The 19,454-nt window shown below is 35.0% G+C and overlaps 5 protein-coding genes, 1 long non-coding RNA gene and 1 pseudogene across 6 annotated transcripts; 4 read left to right on the top strand and 3 right to left on the bottom strand.

Annotated features, from left to right (window-relative positions):
* On the top strand, positions 3,920–5,418 carry LOC104764230 (delta-9 desaturase-like 5 protein). Its single transcript, XM_010487726.2, has 5 exons — positions 3,920–4,292; positions 4,388–4,528; positions 4,602–4,742; positions 4,829–4,935; positions 5,029–5,418. Exons 1-5 carry the CDS (start codon positions 3,927–3,929, stop codon positions 5,225–5,227), a joined length of 954 nt encoding a protein of 317 aa, XP_010486028.2. The 5' UTR covers positions 3,920–3,926; the 3' UTR covers positions 5,228–5,418.
* Positions 8,914–9,524, top strand: LOC104764220. Its single transcript, XM_010487714.1, has one exon. It carries the CDS (start codon positions 8,947–8,949, stop codon positions 9,370–9,372), a length of 426 nt encoding a protein of 141 aa, XP_010486016.1. The 5' UTR covers positions 8,914–8,946; the 3' UTR covers positions 9,373–9,524.
* Positions 11,065–11,879, top strand: LOC104764195 (heavy metal-associated isoprenylated plant protein 20-like). The gene is made up of 3 exons (XM_010487686.1): positions 11,065–11,187; positions 11,306–11,381; positions 11,489–11,879. The coding sequence occupies exons 1-3, from the start codon at positions 11,182–11,184 to the stop codon at positions 11,863–11,865; spliced, it is 459 nt and encodes a 152-aa protein (XP_010485988.1). The 5' UTR covers positions 11,065–11,181; the 3' UTR covers positions 11,866–11,879.
* LOC104764205 lies at positions 12,030–13,155 on the bottom strand. The gene is made up of 3 exons (XM_010487697.2): positions 12,955–13,155; positions 12,791–12,835; positions 12,030–12,617 (listed from the first exon to the last, which is right to left on the bottom strand). The coding sequence occupies exons 1-3, from the start codon at positions 13,090–13,092 to the stop codon at positions 12,231–12,233; spliced, it is 570 nt and encodes a 189-aa protein (XP_010485999.1). The 5' UTR covers positions 13,093–13,155; the 3' UTR covers positions 12,030–12,230.
* Positions 13,495–14,760, bottom strand: LOC104778588 (annotated as a pseudogene).
* LOC104764189 lies at positions 14,921–17,662 on the top strand. The gene is made up of 5 exons (XR_763734.2): positions 14,921–15,079; positions 15,771–15,811; positions 15,895–15,995; positions 16,137–16,181; positions 17,087–17,662. It is a non-coding gene; the product is annotated as an uncharacterized LOC104764189 (long non-coding RNA).
* LOC104764185 (putative acyl-coenzyme A oxidase 3.2, peroxisomal) lies at positions 17,966–19,114 on the bottom strand. Its single transcript, XM_019243314.1, has 3 exons — positions 18,371–19,114; positions 18,162–18,281; positions 17,966–18,076 (listed from the first exon to the last, which is right to left on the bottom strand). The coding sequence occupies exons 1-3, from the start codon at positions 18,446–18,448 to the stop codon at positions 18,044–18,046; spliced, it is 231 nt and encodes a 76-aa protein (XP_019098859.1). The 5' UTR covers positions 18,449–19,114; the 3' UTR covers positions 17,966–18,043.

The following is a 19,454-nucleotide window of genomic DNA, read 5'->3' as shown; positions in this document are numbered from 1 at the left end:
CATACTCTAATCTTCTAATATAATATCAGTTGATCAAAAAAACACTACCATTAATGTCACAATGTGTTCTCTCTCTTCAAAGAGCTGGAATAGTCCCACCTGGAGTAGCAAACAATAACTTTGAAATAAAAAGTAGGCTGATTACTATAATCTAGTCAAACAAATTCCATGCAAACAACAACTTTGAAATAAAAAGTGGGGTGATTACTATAATCTAGTCAAACAAATTCCATGGTCTGCCTATAGAAGATCCTTTAGACCACCTTGATGAATTTGATAGGTTCTGTGGCCTAACCAAGATCAATGGTGTCAGTGAAGACAGTTTTAAACTTAGACTGTTCCCTTTTTCACTAGAAGACAAAGCTCACTTATGGGAGAAGATACTACCAACAGGAGTCATCACCACATTGGATGGATGCAAGAACAACAAGGTTGAGGAATGAGATTTCAGGTTTTGCACAGAAGAACAATGAACGTTCTGTGAAACTTGGGACATGTTCTTTTGAGTTGTGTTTTTGCAATATGTGTTTTCAGCTATTGGTATTCGTATAAACTCTCAGATGCTTTGTATGGAGCAACTGTTGCAAAATTTGGTCCGCATCCTTTTTATGCAGCTTAGTAAGTCAATTGCTTAATCTTTTTGTATAATATGGCTATGAATTTGTGACCAGTGAAAAAATTACAAGATTAATTATTCAAGGTTATTACGAACAAACATCACCTAAAAATTGAAGTGAAGCCAGTGCGAGCCCAAGGATAGTTGACTATAATTTAATGTCCCAAAAAAAAATTTTGCATACCAAATTAACATAGGAAAAAACTAATGTTAGAATCTTAAGAGATTAAAGTGGAGAAGAAGCTGATTTTTTTTAAATAAAGTTTTGATAGTAATCAGCCACGGACAGAATACAAATCGTCAATTAAGCTTTTTTTTTGTTGTTTCATTGTTTAATAAATAATTATTTAATTTTATTAATATAACATAAGAATTTTGGAAAATTCGTTTATATTTTTTGGGGAGAAAAAATTGTTGTTGGGAAAAAGAGACAGGGGGATTCGAACCAAGAACCAATAACAAATAACCTAACCACCACACTGCATGATATTCTAAACTAATGCCCCTAAAGTTTATATAGATTACCCTTCCTAAAGCACTTGCTTGCTGGGCTTCTGCCACGGGCCGGGCCTGGTTACTAATGATGGATTGATGTAATCGTTATAAAGATCCCAGATCCGCCTATTAATTGAATATTTTTTCCTCTTATTTGTTATTGAAACCTGATCTTTCTTTATTTGTAGTTGCATTTTGTTCCACATTGCTTCCATCACTTTTTGGTAGCTCTGGTGTCAAATGGCAAACTTGTTTATAATCTTCTGTTTGATTTTTTTCATACTCTCTGGAACTGTTGTTAGTTGATACCATCAAGGGGATATACTACTGGGCTACTGGCCTTGTATCAAGGATCCTACAAAAAGTTATCCTGTGATTCGGGGGTGGAGTTTGGACATGTATATCAGCTAACATGTGACATAAGACCCACAATTGCAGCCATATGATTGTATGTTAAGATGCTCGAGCTATTTTTGACACCTAATAAGGTCAAAATCATTATTGCGGAAGTGGTCCCGATTGGGTAATTTTAACTCTGCAGCTGTACTCTTGAAAGTTAATTTGAATGTTTTTTTCTTTTCAAAATTTCATTGCGGTTACTTGCTCATGCTGGTTAGGTCTTTGGTCTTCCTCGGTGGTTTCACTTGTGTACTGTGTGTTGGACCGTCTGGTGTACAGCTCATGGGTCTTAAGGAATTCAGGTAATAGCGATGTACTTCCGTTACTGAAAACTTGACAAGGAAACATGAACATCTTTTCATCAAGAATAAAGTTGTCCATGTTACATGTCGTATACTTGATGAAGAATGAATATAATGTGCTACACGTAACTTTTGATATTATGTGGGTAGCTCAAATGGAAGCATCTGGTTCATCTTTTTCATCATGAATATGTTCCTCGAAAGAACCATTTCCATCAAGTGGACCCCTAAAGTCTAAACTAAGACTTCCAGACTTCTTTTTACTTGCCACCAATATCCCGACGGCACTATACATGACTTTATTCCATCAGGTAAAGAATCGATCACTCTAGTATATGAGTTTACTATTTACTCTGCCAACAAAAAAAAAAACAAAAACAAAAGAAAACAGAGAAGACATATTAAAAAAGAAGTTGTCTCTCACAGTCACATTTAATTCCCCTGGTTACATTGGAATCTCTGTAAAAATGACTTGTTGTGTGATACAACTTGTATCAATGTAGGTCTCACTTGTATATGGATTCTTATACGGTTTATATATATATATATATATATATATATAGAAATATTTAAATGGCGAGTTTGAAATTTTAAGTTTGCAATTTAAATGTTATTTTTTAAATTTTTAAAATTATAATATATTTTAGATTATTATATTATTAAATATTATGATCTTAAACATGTTTTCCAATAACTAACTCTTTAAACAAAAGATCTAAACTAATGATCTTATATTATGTTAATAATATTTTTACTCTAAGAACACTCAATTGAGTTATCCCTTAAGTGATGTGATATAACTTGGAATCTTCGGAATGAAAAAAACTAGGTTCTAAAATACAAATTGAAAAACTAAGTCCGAGCAAGACCATTCTTCTTAAATGTGTAGTTTTATTATTCATAGAAATGTGAACCATGGGTGCATTCAATTCTTTCTTTCTTTTTCAACTAGAGTTTTAATTTGTCCAAGTTTTATTGTCTCATTTCCGGGTGGAACAGTTGGGAGCCCACAGTTCTCATAACCTGAGGTCACAATTCAAATCATATCTTCGCCACATTTTTTTTTTTAAAACAAATGTATAAATTTAATTCTATTAAAACTAGTTTTGTCCTTTGGAATGCCAAGAAACAAAACTACCGACTGCTTCTTCTTTTCTTTTTTTTCTTAAATGGAACTCGATATTTTTTATTTAACCAGCTAATAAAACGAGCGATGATCGAGAACTCTAATATTGTATTTGAAACTTCTATTGTCACTTATAAAACAATCTTATACAATTCTCATAATTAGATGTAATTTATCGATTTGTTTACTTAACACATAATTTGTTGTATCTGTTATATATATTTGCTTCTTTAATTTAACATATATAATCAAATTTTATATTTTGAGATACTAGTGGTGGTTTTCTACATATTATTCTCTACCATATCTCTAATATTACTATAAATAGAAACATTAAAGTGCACATTGTAAGATACAACCACAACAGACAACATTCAAAAGCATTACTCTTTTTCTTTACTTTTTCGAAAAATCAATTAGGTTTCGATAAAAAAAAGTTTTGCCTTTTGATTTCGATATAGCTCATGTGGATGATAGAGTAGAGAAGGTCACGAATCTATATAAAGATAACGCAGAAAAGCTAGCCTAAAAGCACTGCATGAAACTGATAACATAGCTAGCATGTCTTCATCTGTGACTCTGTACATGTAAATATTAATTTCTTGGACTAGCAACGCAATTCGTATTAAATATCTGTAAGAAACGTCGGCCTAAGATTTTATCTTGGTTAGCGTGGAGTAAAGTTTTATCTTTGGCCAATGGATACATATATACCAATAATAATACCGTCGTAATATACTTCTTCTTTTTTTGGTGTCAGACGTAGTATTGCTTTCTTTCGTTAATTCGTTGTATTAAAAAAAAGGCTGTAAATAAAACTAAGTTGAACGTTGGGGAGTGAAAACATGTGCTGGTGCCAGAGTATTAAAGATGGAAATGGGAGAAGTAGATAGAGCATTCAAGAAAAGTAGTTAATCGCATTTAACTAGGACGTGCGTGGACCTTTACGTAAGCTTACAATAGCCCATATATACTCCTACGTTGTTCAATGTTAAAATGCACAATTCGAACTCAAACAAAAGAAACTCCTCTCGACGGTGCAATGTGTGATCCCGTTAGAGGTAATGGCTCTAGCCAAAGAGGCACGGTGAGTAAGAGAAAAAGGCCTTACATTTATAGATATTGGTCGTGGGCCGATATAATAAGAGCGTCAACCGTTATGATTGTGCACTTTTTGTGTCTCTTGGCACCGTTCAACTACAAATGGGAAGCTTTACGGTTCGGTTTGGTTCTCTACGCCTTGACTGCACTCAGCATCACATTCTCATACCATAGGAACTTGGCTCATCGGAGCTTTAAGCTCCCGAAATGGCTTGAGTATCCTTCAGCTTATTTTGCTGTTTTTGCTCTTCAGGTTATTTAATTGATAACTAAGTATTACATATTTGTATATCAAACATTTTTTCTTTTAGTTTTGAAGTATGATTAGAAAATATTTATTATTCTTAGGGTGATCCATTGGATTGGGTGAGCATACATAGGTTCCATCACCAGTTTACAGATTCAGATCGCGACCCACATAGCCCAATCGAAGGATTTTGGTTCAGTCATGTGTGGTGGATATGTGACACTCATTATATCAAATATAAGGTATAAACATAACGTGTATAATTCTTCTTTTATGATGTTATTGTAATATTAATGCAAAATAATATTGTAACAGTGTGGAGGACGTAACAACGTGATGGACTTGAAGCAGCAATGGTTCTATTGGTTTCTACGAATGACAATTGGTTTCCACGACTTAATGTTTTGGACCGTCCTCTATCTCTATGGTGGTCTACCTTACCTTACATGCGGCGGGGTATGTCTATTTCTTTTTATTACACAAAATTAATTATTTTGTAAGGTATCCAAATAAAAACCGCTGATATATATGTATTTCTACAGGGCGTTGGAGGTGTGATTGGGTACCACGTGACATGGCTCGTAAACTCGGCATGCCATATTTGGGGTTCGAGGTCGTGGAAGACTAAAGATACATCTCGTAACGTTTGGTAATATAATATATATTATGGCCCCATATTTTCTATATATATTTATATATAAAGAACATAGATTTAACGATCGATCTTGTGAATGGATTGAAGGTGGCTTAGCATATTTACATTGGGAGAGAGTTGGCACAACAATCACCACGCGTTTGAGTCATCGGCGAGACAAGGATTAGAGTGGTGGCAAATAGATATCACTTGGTATCTCATTAGACTACTTGAGTTTCTCGGATTAGCCACTGATGTCAAATTGCCCTCGGAATTCCAGAAACAGAAATTGGCTCTGATTCGTTGATATCTGAAAATATCATCTAAAAAATATAATTATGCACTTGTTATATAAACAAAATAATTTACGTTCAACTATAAGAGAGTATAATTAATATTAAAGAGAGATTTATATCTATAAATATATAAATATAAATATGGTTGTAATTAGCCTTGTAATGTGTGATCATTATTATATCGAAGCAAAAGAGTTTGATATTTTGTCTCTCTTTGAATGAATAGCCGAATCTTATTAATTAGTCTCAAGATATAGTCACATCTTGTTAATGTACTCAATCTAAAGAGCAAGAATTTTGAAGAAAATCAATCGAAATAAATATGAATTAGAAAAAAGGAGATATTAATTATTCATATGGATCATAAGATAAATCTTTTATAAAATGCGCATGATGAATGATGATGTTGTCTCGCCCGTGGTCACGTGAGTACTCTGTGAGAGTCCCAATCGTCTTAATTCGGGGTCCAGGCTAAAGTCGTACGAATCAGTTGTTGTTGTTTTTTGTTTTTTGTTTTTTGACAATTGTACGAATCAGTTGTTATTTTGTTTTAAATTTGATCAAACAACCCCCAGTAGTACTCTCTATTATCTATCTCCCACATTCAATAGGGTTCTCAGAGATCGTCAGTGACATTTATCACCTGTCATTGTTTTCTTTTGGTAAATATCTCTTTTAACTCAAGATTCTTAATATTTGACATAAAAAGCAGAGAGACTCGTCATTTATTTATTTTACGTCAACTCGTAATTTTTACTTTTGCATATCTTACCAAAATTAGCTCTGTAAGATTAATAATTTTTTTATTATTTAATATCTCACATTGGTATAACTGACTGATGCATTAATTTTCAGACAGTAATACTATAATCTTTAATTTACCTAGTTAGCTAGATAGGCGGTTCTCTTACTTCGAATACTAAAGTCATTTCTAGCTTATACCAATGTGAGATATTATTATTATTATTATTTTTTTTTTGTCAAACTGTGAGATATTATCTATTTATAAATATTTCTAACGAAACTTGGCAAAATCGAAATGGCGTTGGCCGTTGGGGCTTTCGTAGTTAAATCCTCATCTTGAGACATACATACCACTTATGGTATGCATAATACATATATATATATATATATATATACATACATATATATATATATATATATCTCCCTTTTGTTAATGGTAAGAAGTCACAAGAGGTTTGGCTGTAAGGAAAACTTGTTTAAGTTATGGGCGAAACATGTGCTGTTGCCGGTTTATAGAAGATAGAAATGGAAGAGGCAGATAGAGCATTCAAGGAGAGAGTGGTCACTCATATGCATTTAACAATGTTGACCTTGACGCAACAATAGTAGCTCATATCTACACAAAACTTCCGTTCATACTACAATTTATATAACTCAAACCAATATAATTCATCAACGGTCCGATATGTGTGACCCTACTAGAGACGATTGCTCCAGCCAAATCAGAGTGGTGAGTAAAGCATACTAGGGCGTTTTTTACGAAGTGATGGACTTGAAGAAGCAATGGTTTTATAGGTTTCTACGAGGACTATTGCTCTCCACATCTTAATGTTTTGGAACGTCCTCTATCTATATGGTGGTTTACCTCACTTTACATGCGGCGGGGTATATCTTTTTTTTTTTTTTTCGGACAAAGTTAAATTCTTAGTCTTCTCAATGAATTTGTATGAAAATCAAAATCAATATATATATATATATATATATATATATATTATGACAGGGGGCTTTGGAGGTGTGATCAGGTATCACGTGACATGGCTCGTAAACTCGGCATGCTATATTTGGGTTCGAGGTAGTGGAATACTAAAAGACACTCATCTGGTAATGTTTGGTAATATATAAAAGACCATACAAGAATCTATATATCAATATTTGAATATATAAGATTCGTCTTTAAAAAAACGGAGATCTGACGATCTTGTGGACATAGTGAAGGTGGTTAAGTTTGTTCACGATGGGAGAGAGTTGGTACCTAATTCGACTATTTGAAGCTCTCGAAATTAGCCACTGATGTCGCAATTCCAGAAACAAAAGATGACTCTAGTTGGTTGATGTTTCCTTTAAGATTTGAAATATTCACCTGAGAAATTAAATTAAATGAGCTAGCTGCTATTTATATAAAAGTAGACTAAGCTCTAAATAAATCAAAAGACTAGGCGATATAGGTAGCTGTTTTCATTTTTGTCAGCTTTGGGATTATGGTTGTATTCCATTATAAATAAATGTTTTTATGGCTTATATATATATATTTTTTTAATTTGTTTTCTTATTAAACTATATAGTATTGTATATTAGTCACGTCACGTGAGTCTTATTTCCCTTTCTCCGAGATTATCGTCTTTGTGGTCCGTCTAACAACGTTGTACGTACAGATTTTTATTTGGTCATACATTAATTTATCAATCATTTCAATTATATACTATATGTGAAATAGTTCAATAAAGTGCATGACAGTTGACATTATATATTAATTTATATACTATGCAGGTACCTGTCATTGTTTTCTTTTTGCGCCTTGTTTTAGGATGTCTTTAATTACATAGATTAACACTCTTATTTATAACAGGATTCTTCTTAACATGTGAGAAGAAAAACAATTTGGTGACGTAATATAGAGTTGTCGAATATAGTAGAGATTAGGATAAATAATTGTAGATATAATCAAACAAACTCTGATAATCTTAACCACTAAACAGAATGGCATGTGAGAGTTAGAGTAAGAAACTTAAGTTGAAATTGCGGCCCATATTGAAACTCCTTTTTTTTTTTTTTGGTAACACATATTGAAACTCTTGTTAACATGTTATTAACGACCGACCTCGATCGACTCGCCGACCATATATATCCAAGATCAACACATATCAACACTCATGATGTTATAAGATGGTTTTCCTTGTTTTATTTTAAGATGGTATACCATAAGTTAACTAATTTTATTTTTATTCTTTTCTGGTCAAATGTTTATTACGTAGAGTCTATAGTGTTAATAAAAAGTTGGTAAGATAAATCAATGAAAATTGCCTACCATCATATCGACAGCTACCAGAAAATCGCACAAATTTGCAGACAATATATAGAATTAGAGGGTGGTAAAATAACACCAACTTAATGGTGTCTGATATGAAAACATAATAATGTATGTGGGTCATCATATCACTGGAAAATGCTGGTGGCATTAAATTTTAAACATTCGCTATTCTCAACCTTTAAGTATAGACAGAACAATCTGTTTGTCTGTGACAAGAAAAATTCCAAACGCAAATTCAAACCAGTCGCTGTGATGAGATCCATGATAACCAGATATAATTGCGTCTGAGGTAGATAGTGTGACCAATGCAATGATAATTAATGATTAGATTCACGGTGAAAAACAAACTAGGTTTTTATCGTAGTTACATATACTATTCCCCACTCGGTAGTAGTTAAAAGTTGAATTTATTAAGCTCCATGTCCTCATTGGTTAATCATATGAATGTACACTTATATGATATGATCTATATCCCATTCAATAAAGGAAAAGGAAAAATAAAAAAGATAAGGAGATAACAACAATCCGGACAAAAAAAGGAAAGATTTTAAAAAGTAAAAACGCAAAAACAAAAGGAAACAAATCTCCTATAAAATACACCAATCCTTCTCTTCGTATACTGAAATCAAGAAAATTAGAAGAAAAAAAAAAGTTTGGATCATACTGCAATCCTTAACAATGGAGTTCGTGAAAGGAGATCAAGTTGAAGTCTGCAGCAAGGAAGACGGTTTCTTGGGGTCTTACTTCAGTGCCACGGTATTGTCGAAGACTCCCGAAGGATCCGGATCCTACTACAAAGTTAAGTACAAGAATCTTGTGTCGGAGGAGGACGAATCTAAACGGTTAATCGAAGTCATCTCAGCCGACGAACTCCGTCCGATGCCTCCCAAATCTCTTCCTGTAGTGTTCCACCGCCACGAAAAGGTCGATGCTTTCGACAAAGACGGGTGGTGGGTCGGAGAGGTCATCGGTGGGAGAAGCGACTTGTACTCCATTTACTTTGCGACGACCGGCGAGGAGCTCAAGTACCCACTTTACCGTCTCAGAAGGCATCTCGAATGGGTTAACGGTGATTGGGTTTCTTCTGCAAGAAGGCAACAATAACGTTATTGAATTAGGGTTTCTATCATTGTTTTTTTTCACTCTGCCATGTTTCTTCTTGTTCTCTGTTTATTATGGATAATTCTAGGGTTTTGATTTTAAAGACGATGTTGACCTGTTTCTTCTTGTCCTCTGTTTATTATGTATCTTTATAATTCTAGGGTTTTGTTTTTAAAGACATTGTTGCTCTGTTTCTTAAATTCGGTTCCTGGCTCAGATATAGGTAGCGTTCAAGCAAATATATAAAAAGATAATCTTTAAATTGTTTGTGCATATTGTTTCGTAATTACGAAAAATTGGCAAAATAATGACTCCTGAACCCCCATGGGTTTTTAATTTAATCAGATGCGTTATTATAAACAGGTAAGGGGAACGGGGTTATATAACTTATATATAGGCACACAATGCTGTTACACGTACCAAACATGATAACAAATATATAGATATATCCAACATTATATACGAGTATTTGACTTATTTAACTCTTCTTAAATAATTTCTGAGTTTTGAATTAAAAAGAGAAAGCCCAAAGAGAACTTTAATGAAGATACATGAACCGAAATGCAACTATGCAAGGCCAGTTCTATCACAGGCTTGCACATTCACTGTAATGCCAAATTCTCGAGCCAAATACAACCGAACCGCTCTTAAATCTTGTGATAACAAAATGGGAAGTTTAACAAAGGTCAATAAAACACTTTAAACGAGTAGATCGAAAGACAACTTTCCCCCTCAATGTGATCCTCGAAAGCCTCTAGACCGGTTTAAGAGACATATATAACTTTTGGTTTCGATAAATTGGATTACGAGACAATATATAATTGGTCGGCTAATATGGACCAGATCCGTCAGTTTCGCTCGCTGAGCACTAAGTGTCATTCGTCCATGCTTTGCTCCCAAGTTTACATTCAATTGAATTCTCATAAGTCAACTTTGCTCTCTCAATCGAGTCATCCTTAATTCACATTTACAACCGATAAAACGTCAACGTTCATCTTAAATTGTAGTTTAAAAAATATTGTTAGCCATAAAATTAAAACTTATGACGTTCACTTCCAATAAGAAAACTCAACGAATATCGATCAACACCCCGCCACTGGCGGAGGCAGAGTATAATCATGTGGGTCAACTGACCCTGGTGAAATTCTAAATTTAGATAAAATTTTAAGGAAAAAATCAAATTAACCTTGGTATAATAGCACAATTGACCCTGGTAAAAATTTTAAATCACATAATTGACCCTAATAATTTTTTTTGACCCTGATGTGATGATTTCCTAGTTCCGCCACTGCACCCCGCACAAATAAAATTACCTCACAAAAAAAACTTAATTTTCTTTTGCAAGTTAAATAGAATGATAACCAAAATATGATTATTTTAGTAAAGTTGATACATAGTTACATGACTCATTGACTCTAGCTATATCTATTTTTGAATAATCTATGGGTCAACTTTCAAATGTGATTGAAATTTGAAGCTACATGCAATGCCGAAAAAATAAATATTGAAACTAGAATAAGTTTCCGTTGTGGATGCCCATCAGAAGCAACCTCCTCCCAACTAATATCTACACGGTTTACAAATAAAAGTCGGTGCAATAATAATAATAATACCTTATTTCTGGTCCCCATATTATTAAATGTAGAAAACTTATAATTTTAAAATCAAGAAAAGGGGGTTCGTAAGCTTGAAGAACAAGGAACGCTATATATATCGAACATTTCAATGCCATCCATTGATCAATATTCATTGTAAACTTCACAATTTTGATCTGACTACCTTAATTCTAAAAATCAACAACAAAAGTTCAAGATGACGGTAAGCATATTTCTTTTGGTTTAATTTGTTGTTTTACTTATTGCATGGATCGATGCTGTTTTAGGTTTTTTTTTTCTTCTACATGAAATGAATTTAACAATCTCTTATCCATCTACAGACTATTGAGATGAGAGTTCACATGGATTGTGTGGGATGCGAAAGCAGAGTTAAAAATACTCTTCAGAAGATGAGAGGTGAAAACATCATTGATCTCTAGCAAATTGCTTTATTTGTATATTGTGTGTGTAAATCATAAACAAGATAGCCATAATTTGTTTGTTGTTGAAATTAACGAAAACAGGAGTGGATGAAGTAGAAATCGACATGATGCAGCAGAAAGTGACGGTGACTGGCTATGCCGACCAGAAGAAAGTTCTAAAGAAAGTGAGAAAAACGGGTCGGCGAGCTGAGCTATGGCAGCTTCCATATAACCCTGATCACCTAGGAGGCGGGGGAAGCAGCAGCAACGGCGGATACTTGTACAACCCTCAGGGCTGCAACGGCCCAATAAACCACGCAGCGCCAGTGCCGACATCTTCTTACAACTATTACAAGCATGGTTACGATAGCAATGAGTATTCGTCTTACAGGCACCACCCTGTTCATGCCTCTATCTTCAGCCACCAGACTGGTGCCAAGTTTAGTGATGAGAATCCAAATGCTTGTTCTATCATGTGAATTTTTTTTTCCCTCTATATGAAAGAGCTTTGAGTAAATTTTAATCATAAAGTTAACAAAGCCAAATTTTATCATTTACTTTCAAGGCTTCGTTGATGATGCTCTCCTATATATCTTCTTCGTCCTTTGGGATTATATTATGCAAGGTAACTGAAGCTTATATATAGTAGTAACTCTGTATTTGCTTGAATAAAATGCATAGTTATCTCTATTGATATAAAGCTAATTGTTGAAGTTGTCTATGTAGAAGAAGAACACTAAAATTAGGAAACACACAGTTTTGTTTGGAATCTGGAAGGTGAGATTTATGGGAGAGTAGTAGTAGTAAACCTGGAAGGGAAAGTGTTGTAGTAGTGAGAGAGTGGTTAAGGTGCAGAAGCAGCTTCGTTGACAGAGGTGATGCTCTTCATAGTCTTTTTGGTTCGAACCTTTCTGGGGAATGATGAGATCATTGCCGTTGCTGTTGTAGTGGTGACATTCTTCAATTTCTTCTCATCAGCAGCGGGTTTGATCGTCTTCGTCGTCATAGAGGGTTTCTTTCTCTTGTTGGATTTGGTCTGGTAAGGTTTGGGAACTGGCGACTCGGAATTGATGATCTGGAGGGAGGTGAAACAGCATTCCTGCCATTTCAAAGCTTCGATGTCGGTTATGACTTCGTCGAGAGTTAGGGAAGACGACGACGAGACCGAATTCAGAGTCGAGCGAGAGGGATCTATTAGAGCTAGTGAATCCACGATTTCGCCTAGAATTTTCTGGGAAAACAACAACATCCACCGATGAAAGTAACCAACCAGAAATTTAAAATTCGCAGACGTAAATCGGATAAATTCGAAATCGATCATCGATTCTCAACCAAAAGAAATTTCTAACTAACAGCGATGGATGATGATCGGTGGTGAGTGAGATTGATTTTGGTTTTTTTTACCTTATGAGCTTTGTGGAGCTTTCGGAAACCGTGCATATGAATGATCTACAAGCACGAGTCGAACGAAGAAGAAGATGTTAGAGAAGAGGAAGAGAATTAATCATCATCAGAGCAAAATCTAGCTGGAGAAATCGATCGAGTGAGTGAAGGAGAAAGAGGAGAACCTGATTGAGGTAAGAGATGGTGAAGTCGGCGACGGACGTGCCAGTATCAGCGGAGAAGAAATCAACGTATTCTTCCAGACTCATCTTCTTCTCTACTCTAAACTTCATGCTTCCTTCTTCCTTCTTCTTCATCTTCATCTCTCTCTCTCTCTCTCTTGGGATTATTATTTCGTTTCGCAGTAGGCAGCAGCAGTAGTGGTGGTGTTGTCTTATGGATTGTCAAAAGTTCAAAATCAAACGATCTGGGTGTTGATTTTGTAAAAAGACGCAGATACCCCTCCTGTAAAAAGACGCAGATACCCCTCTTTCTATTCCATATTTTCGGATTCGACTGATATCGAGGAGGCTCTAAATTATCAAACCAATCATTCTAATGTAACTCCAAAAAAAATCTGGGTGTTGTGAATTGCCACATAAGTTGAGAGGTTAATTTGGGTGTTGTGAATTGCCACATAAGTTGAGAGGTTAATCTGGGTGTTGTGAATTGCCATAAGTTGAGAGGTTAATCAGACAGATATCTTGAAATTGTGGAAGACATTATTAAACTGAAGACCAAGCATTGGCTTCGATCCAGTTGAATGCAATTGGACCCAAGAACGCACAGAGCCGTGCCTTAGGCATATAAAAAAAGGCAGTTGCCTCAGGCCACAAAAAAATTACATAAATAATAGGCCACAGTTTTTCCTAAATTAGGCTAAACATTCATTTATATATGATGTTATACTTTTTTTTGGAAACAAAACAAGACTCATATAGTTTACATTATGGAAATTTTGTTGTTTTTCCTTTCCATTAGCTACCAAATCTTGCTTTTTAGGAATATGTTTTGAAAATGAATAATATATCCTTTTTTATACTAAAAATAAAATAAAATTTCTCTCAAAAATAGAATATGAGAAGCTACATTTTTTTTTTGCCTTAGGCCTCTATTGACCTTGGCACGGTACTGAGAACGCATCAGGTAGGTATCCCGAATGAAGCCACAGGTGCAAGTGCGTAAAGTCTAAGCTCTCCAGACAGCTTCAAAACTTCTCTCCTCACAACTCCAACGTTATCTCGAGAGAGGTAACTGTATCGCAGCAACGATGGATCTTCTTCCAAGCTGATCAATGCGTACATACAATGATCTCACAACCTATATCACAAAATACATGAAGCTTTAGTGTGTATAATCTACAGCATAACTACATAGTGAACAAAAAGCTTTCACATGACATCAGGATTTAAAGCTCCCACGAAGAAAAGGGAAACAGTTGCTACATTTCCTTGACTATAATCAATTTATCCTTAAAGTAAATCACATGAGACGAAAACTTAAGGTGACTCAAAAACACCCATCATTTAACTTATTGACAGCTCACCTTAACTGAGCCAGGAGGCAGTTTGGCCTCAGCATCCAAAACGGTCTGCAGTATTGCTTTTTCTGTGAAAGCTTTACTTAGGTGAGTCTTCACCAAGTTGATGATTCTGAAGGAAGAGCCAAAAGAACTATTATTATATGTACAGTATATATATAAGGAACGCAAACAAAGTTTATATGAGAAGAAATGCTAACCAGGAGGAAGGAGAACTCTCTGGTTTCTCCCATCCCTTGTAGCTCTGCAACTTGAGAAGTAAACCGTTCTAGAAGATCTCGCTCTCTTAAGCACAACACATTTTTCTGGCAGGGACAAAATACAAGAGATGTTTAACAAAAAGCTGAGTTCATCTAAAAATGCGAGGGAAAAGATTTATGACCTGGAAGTGACTGCATCTGAGGGTAGATGATGTGAGTTGAGTCGGCAATACAGGACGTGGACTGTTCATGTGCTCCAATCCCAACCTTTTTATACATATCAATACAATAAAACTACAAAATTTCTCACCGCAAGACACATCAGCTTTAACATCGAAGTTGGTATTACCAGTTAAAATCAATAACCTATCAAATTATAACAATTAATACATGTCACTTTTTTTAACAAGGGACCCATCTATTTCTTCTTTTCTACTTTTTATCAAACGATTTCTTCTCCTTTCTTCTATCTGTCGATCAATCTTAGTAATCTTCTCTTCTTGAAAGATTTCGATCCTTAGCATAATCGATCGTCCTAATATTATCCGTTTCTACAGAGCTATCTCTAAGGTACCTTAAATCTACATCCTCCTCCGTTTCCACTTTGTTTATGTATATAATTGAATGACTTTGTTTTTGAGATCTTTTCTGGGTTTTTCTTTTGGGCAATCCAGATTAGGGTTTTTTTTTCTTCTATTTTGGGTGTTTTTGTCTACAACTCCCCTATTTCGATTATGTGTTCTTCAACCCTACTTATTCTAGGGCTCAAGACGCACGGAATCGAGATATTTCAGAAAATTAATCTCATAGACCTCCGATTGAGCTCTAGATTCTCTTATGAATTCAACTGATCTGTGTTTCACAACTTGTTTTCGAATTTTATGTTCTTAGAATCTTTATTTTGAGCTAGGAGTGGTATGAAATTTTTGTTGAAAGGAGTAAACTTGCTTCAGAGGATTAGACCGATCTTAATCTTTTTGAAATGATATGAATTTTGATTGTTTTCTTGATCTTTGGTGTTTGGTTGAATCTGGGACAATTGTGGGTTTTAATTCAAATCTTTGCAGACGGGAGATAGGATCTTGTTGGGTAAATCAATTACCATAACATGTTGCTTTAGTTTCGTTTGGAGCCAGTTTCAAAATCTCCTTATCACTTTACCCCTATTCAGATTTCAATTTTGCTTTCTATGGCTCCTTATCATTTTCAATTGAATGATTGAGATGAAAGTAGTTAATCTAGCTATTTTCTTTCTGGTTAGGCTATGCCAAGGCGGTGAACTCTTGGAGAAATACGTCAAAGGTAGCTGATACATCATACATGATTCTATTACATCGCTATTGTATTGTGCTTTGACTGGTTTTAGTATTCTTCGTTCGTGTCAGGGGAGGCAAATACTCATAAGAAGATGCTAAAAGGCGTGGTTCTTAGTGTAGTAGCTTATTGTCATCTTCAAGGCGTGGGTCACTGTGACCTCAAACCCGAGGTTCGTTTTCTCTTTCATAGTGATTAGTTTCTTCTTCTTAAGTTTGGTGGCTTCACTTCTGTTCTGACTTTACCAATGTAATATATTATCTCTTTGTTTATTGACGTTTTTTTCTCTGTTTCCTTGTGGTTGATTTTGCAGAAAATGAAGGTTTAAACTTTGGAACAAATTCTCAAGCCTTATCTGGTAACACACACCAAATTCGTCTATTATTGTCAATGGCTGTGTTTCTCATCTGTTTTTGATATGTAAATTTCATGCTTCCACATTCCTTTTGTTAACTGCATAGTAGATTTCTCTCTTATGCATATCTGGTTTTTTGCATTTGATCTTCCGATTGTTTTCTTATGGTTGGCTTTTGATTATTTTCATATATGCATATGGTAGTCTAATGCTTTTGTTAATTCAAATCGTCGGTGCTTGATTTTTATATATGTACAGATTTAAGCCCAATGGCAACATAAGATAATCAAATTAAAAATTTAATCTTAATTCATATGTTTAAGTTTAATGTCTTTTTTGCTCCATATTGTTTTGGGAGGCGGTTAGGACCACATCTTCGTAAGTCGGTTTATCATTTTCTTTTTCCAACTATGTTGTCAATCTGGATCAGAGTTTCTGAGGATTATCAAAGTTGTGGTCAACTTATTTATTCATTTTCTTTGGATGAATTTTTGTTTGTTTTTGTTGTATATTCCAAGTGTGGTTATTTTTTAACAGTGATTTGTGCTTATTAGCTTTTATAAGGAGTGGCTGCTTAAATTTCTGCATTTACATGTGGTCTATTTGGAAATTTTTAAGAATCGAAATATTGTTCATAGGTTTAATGAGTTGTGATGAGAAAGCTAACACGTAAGTAAAAAATAATGATATTGAAGAAGTATGTGCTGGTGATATGATTGAAGAAGCCATTAATAGTGATATGCTTTTTTCGTTGTTGGTGATCTTTTTGAGGTTCAAAATTTGAGTTTTATCAATGTCTTGGTATTCAATTTTATAGCTACTATAGTTAGTGGGATACTACTATGCAGTTATTTTGGGATTTATGTTTGATTTGGTTTTTGTTTTTTTGCTGTGTATACAATTTGCAGGGCTACAACTTATTGTGATCTTGTTGTTCTAGCTAAGACACAAAAACGTAGAGGTACTGCACAATCTCGTTCGTTATGGAGAGACGGTTTCAATCTCGTTCGTCACTGAGACTTGGAGACCCGATAGCTTTTTACTAGAAGATTGAGAAGGACCGCTCTCTTGGACTGCACACTCTTTGTTTGCTATATATTCGAGTGAAAGAGCCCACCTTTGAAACAATTTGCAGAGGACGAAAGAAACAGTATGAACCACCCAAGTATATGACTGTTAATACAACGATCGAGCAGCAGCTAGAAGTTGAGCAAAAGCATGGAGAATCTGTTTTATGGTTTATGGTGAAGACACATAGTGTGTGGGCTATGCAGTGAGGACCATAAGATAGTTTCCGGAACAATAAGACTCGAGAGTGTTGATTTTGGAGACTGTTGCATTAACTTGTGATTGTAGGCAATATTCATCCTTTGGAAGAAGATGTTAGAGTTTTTACAAATATTAAAATGCAGACTAAAAGACCAAGAGTAAAGAATACCTGTATTTTTGTTCGAAAAGTTTAATGAAGATGTTTTTTTGACGAAGAGATTGAAACTAGGAACCATACGTGTAACACTTTTCTTCATTTTTGTTTACTCGTAGTTTTGATGTTACATAAAGCATAACTATGATGTGATTTCGAATATGCGAAAGAAGTATATTGATGTATTTTTGGTTTTGGTTGGAGGCGATCTTTGTTTCAGAGAATTTCGTTATGAAATTTATATGGTATGCTTGTGGGATCTGTTTTTTAATATTTAAATATTAACTTTTTGTTTAATGTTCATCAATCAAGTTTTATTAAGATAAAAAAAAATGATAATCAATCAACAGAGGCAATAATTTTTTATTATAAACAGCATACAAAAATTATCTTAAAAATATTAAAATACAAACAATACAAAAAAACAATTACGCCGCGGGTATTATCCTAGTTCAGCAAAAAGTGCCTTGCTCACCTAAGTTTCACATAAGAACGGATAAGGTCACATTGTATTGTCAAAATAAAGAAAGTCACAGCATTGATTATGTTCCTTAACCTACCAGCTGCATCAGAACATTATTGTCACCCTCAAATGTAGTCTGCACATCATATTCGCCTTTTAAATGACCAACTCGGTTTTCTGTTTTCAAACCTTGGCCTCCAACAGCTTCACGACATTCCTTAGAAAGAACCAAGAAACAAGATAACATCAGTATGGCCCAAAGAAGTTTTCTCGCATATAAATGCTTGATAAGTACTGGTTTCTCACCTGAAGCGTAGCTTTGAACCCACTTGAAAGGACATGGATTGCTTTGTTAGCAAAACTCATAGCATATCTAGGGTACATAAGATTCAGTTAAATATGATAAACCCAAAACCCTCCGCATACTTATCTCGCCCTGCTGCGCCATCGTCTGATTGTAATCCGGAGAGACGAAGATCTTGCCTCCGGATTGAACAGATTGCTCTGAATCATGAGCCCAAAAAGCCAGTCTCGATCGGTCCTCCAAGCTGTGCCCGTCGAGCAAATTTCCTCATCTCATTGACTTGGAACCCATATAGCTCTCGTTGAGCTCCGGTGGATAGCACTGCAAACATACCTCCGGCGTGAGGGAGAGATTCGACGAAGAAGGACAAGAAGGCGGAGGTGATCGGAGTATGTGGTTGGCGAGAACATAGACTCGCCGGATTGCACGACATGTTCTTCTAGAAGAAATCAAAGAAGAGGGTTTCACTTTAACAGCATCTATCTCGATTTTGCAGAGAGGGAAAGTGAACAAATTTTTGATTTTTTTTTTGGTTAGGGGTGTGGTGAGAGACTTTGTAGTGTAGTAATTGATTCATCCTTCCATGAGTGATGATGAGTCCAAGAGAAAATATGAACCCTTACCCGAAACATAGCGTAGCGTCAGAGAGCAGAGGACGAATATATATAGAGATCTAATCCCTTTTTGACACTCTTAGGAATCTTGAATTTTGTTTTTGTCTCTTGCTCTCTCTCTCTCTCTCTCTCTCTCTCTCTCTCTCTCTCTCTGTCACTCTCGGTTATATCAAGCGTTTGTCCCGACGGAGATGAAGTTAGAGAAAAACAAGACTAGGCCCAGTTAAGGCCCGTTTCCTTAGTTACATCAACTTGACAAGATTAGCCCAATTAAGAAAAGTCGGTGTATTTTGTTTTTGGTTTACAACATACAATAATGCCTTTTCCTTTTCTTTTGTTTTTCAGGGATCATGTTGTTTCCTTTTTTTTTTTTGGGCATGCTCGTTTCGTTTCCTTTAAATACAGAAGGAGTACAGAGTACTCGTCCGTCTTCGTTCAGAATCTAAGATGAAAAACAGAGTATGAAGAGCGG

Source organism: Camelina sativa, chromosome 3, assembly GCF_000633955.1.
Source record: "Camelina sativa cultivar DH55 chromosome 3, Cs, whole genome shotgun sequence".
NCBI classification, from domain to species: domain Eukaryota; kingdom Viridiplantae; phylum Streptophyta; class Magnoliopsida; order Brassicales; family Brassicaceae; genus Camelina; species Camelina sativa.
Note: the sequence above shows the minus strand (reverse complement) of the source record. Positions and strands in the feature narration are given on the sequence as shown.

Excerpts from the sequence above, each read along its gene's own strand:
- LOC104764205 (XM_010487697.2), bottom strand. The coding sequence starts at position 13,092 with ATGAAGATGAAGAAGAAGGAAGAAGGAAGCATGAAGTTTAGAGTAGAG. Across the intron at positions 12,836-12,954 it reads CCATCTCTTACCTCAATCAG|ATCATTCATATGCACGGTTT; the intron begins GTTCTCCTCTTT and ends TCGTGCTTGTAG. Across the intron at positions 12,618-12,790 it reads AGCTCCACAAAGCTCATAAG|AAAATTCTAGGCGAAATCGT; the intron begins GTAAAAAAAACC and ends TTGTTTTCCCAG.
- LOC104764195 (XM_010487686.1), top strand. Across the intron at positions 11,382-11,488 it reads TACTCTTCAGAAGATGAGAG|GAGTGGATGAAGTAGAAATC; the intron begins GTGAAAACATCA and ends TAACGAAAACAG.
- LOC104764185 (XM_019243314.1), bottom strand. The coding sequence starts at position 18,448 with ATGTACCCTAGATATGCTATGAGTTTTGCTAACAAAGCAATCCATGTC. Across the intron at positions 18,282-18,370 it reads GGTTCAAAGCTACGCTTCAG|GAATGTCGTGAAGCTGTTGG; the intron begins GTGAGAAACCAG and ends GTTCTTTCTAAG. Across the intron at positions 18,077-18,161 it reads ATAATGTTCTGATGCAGCTG|GTGAGCAAGGCACTTTTTGC; the intron begins GTAGGTTAAGGA and ends TGTGAAACTTAG.
- LOC104764220 (XM_010487714.1), top strand. The coding sequence starts at position 8,947 with ATGGAGTTCGTGAAAGGAGATCAAGTTGAAGTCTGCAGCAAGGAAGAC.
- LOC104764230 (XM_010487726.2), top strand. The coding sequence starts at position 3,927 with ATGTTAAAATGCACAATTCGAACTCAAACAAAAGAAACTCCTCTCGAC. Across the intron at positions 4,743-4,828 it reads CTTACCTTACATGCGGCGGG|GGCGTTGGAGGTGTGATTGG; the intron begins GTATGTCTATTT and ends GTATTTCTACAG. Across the intron at positions 4,936-5,028 it reads GATACATCTCGTAACGTTTG|GTGGCTTAGCATATTTACAT; the intron begins GTAATATAATAT and ends AATGGATTGAAG.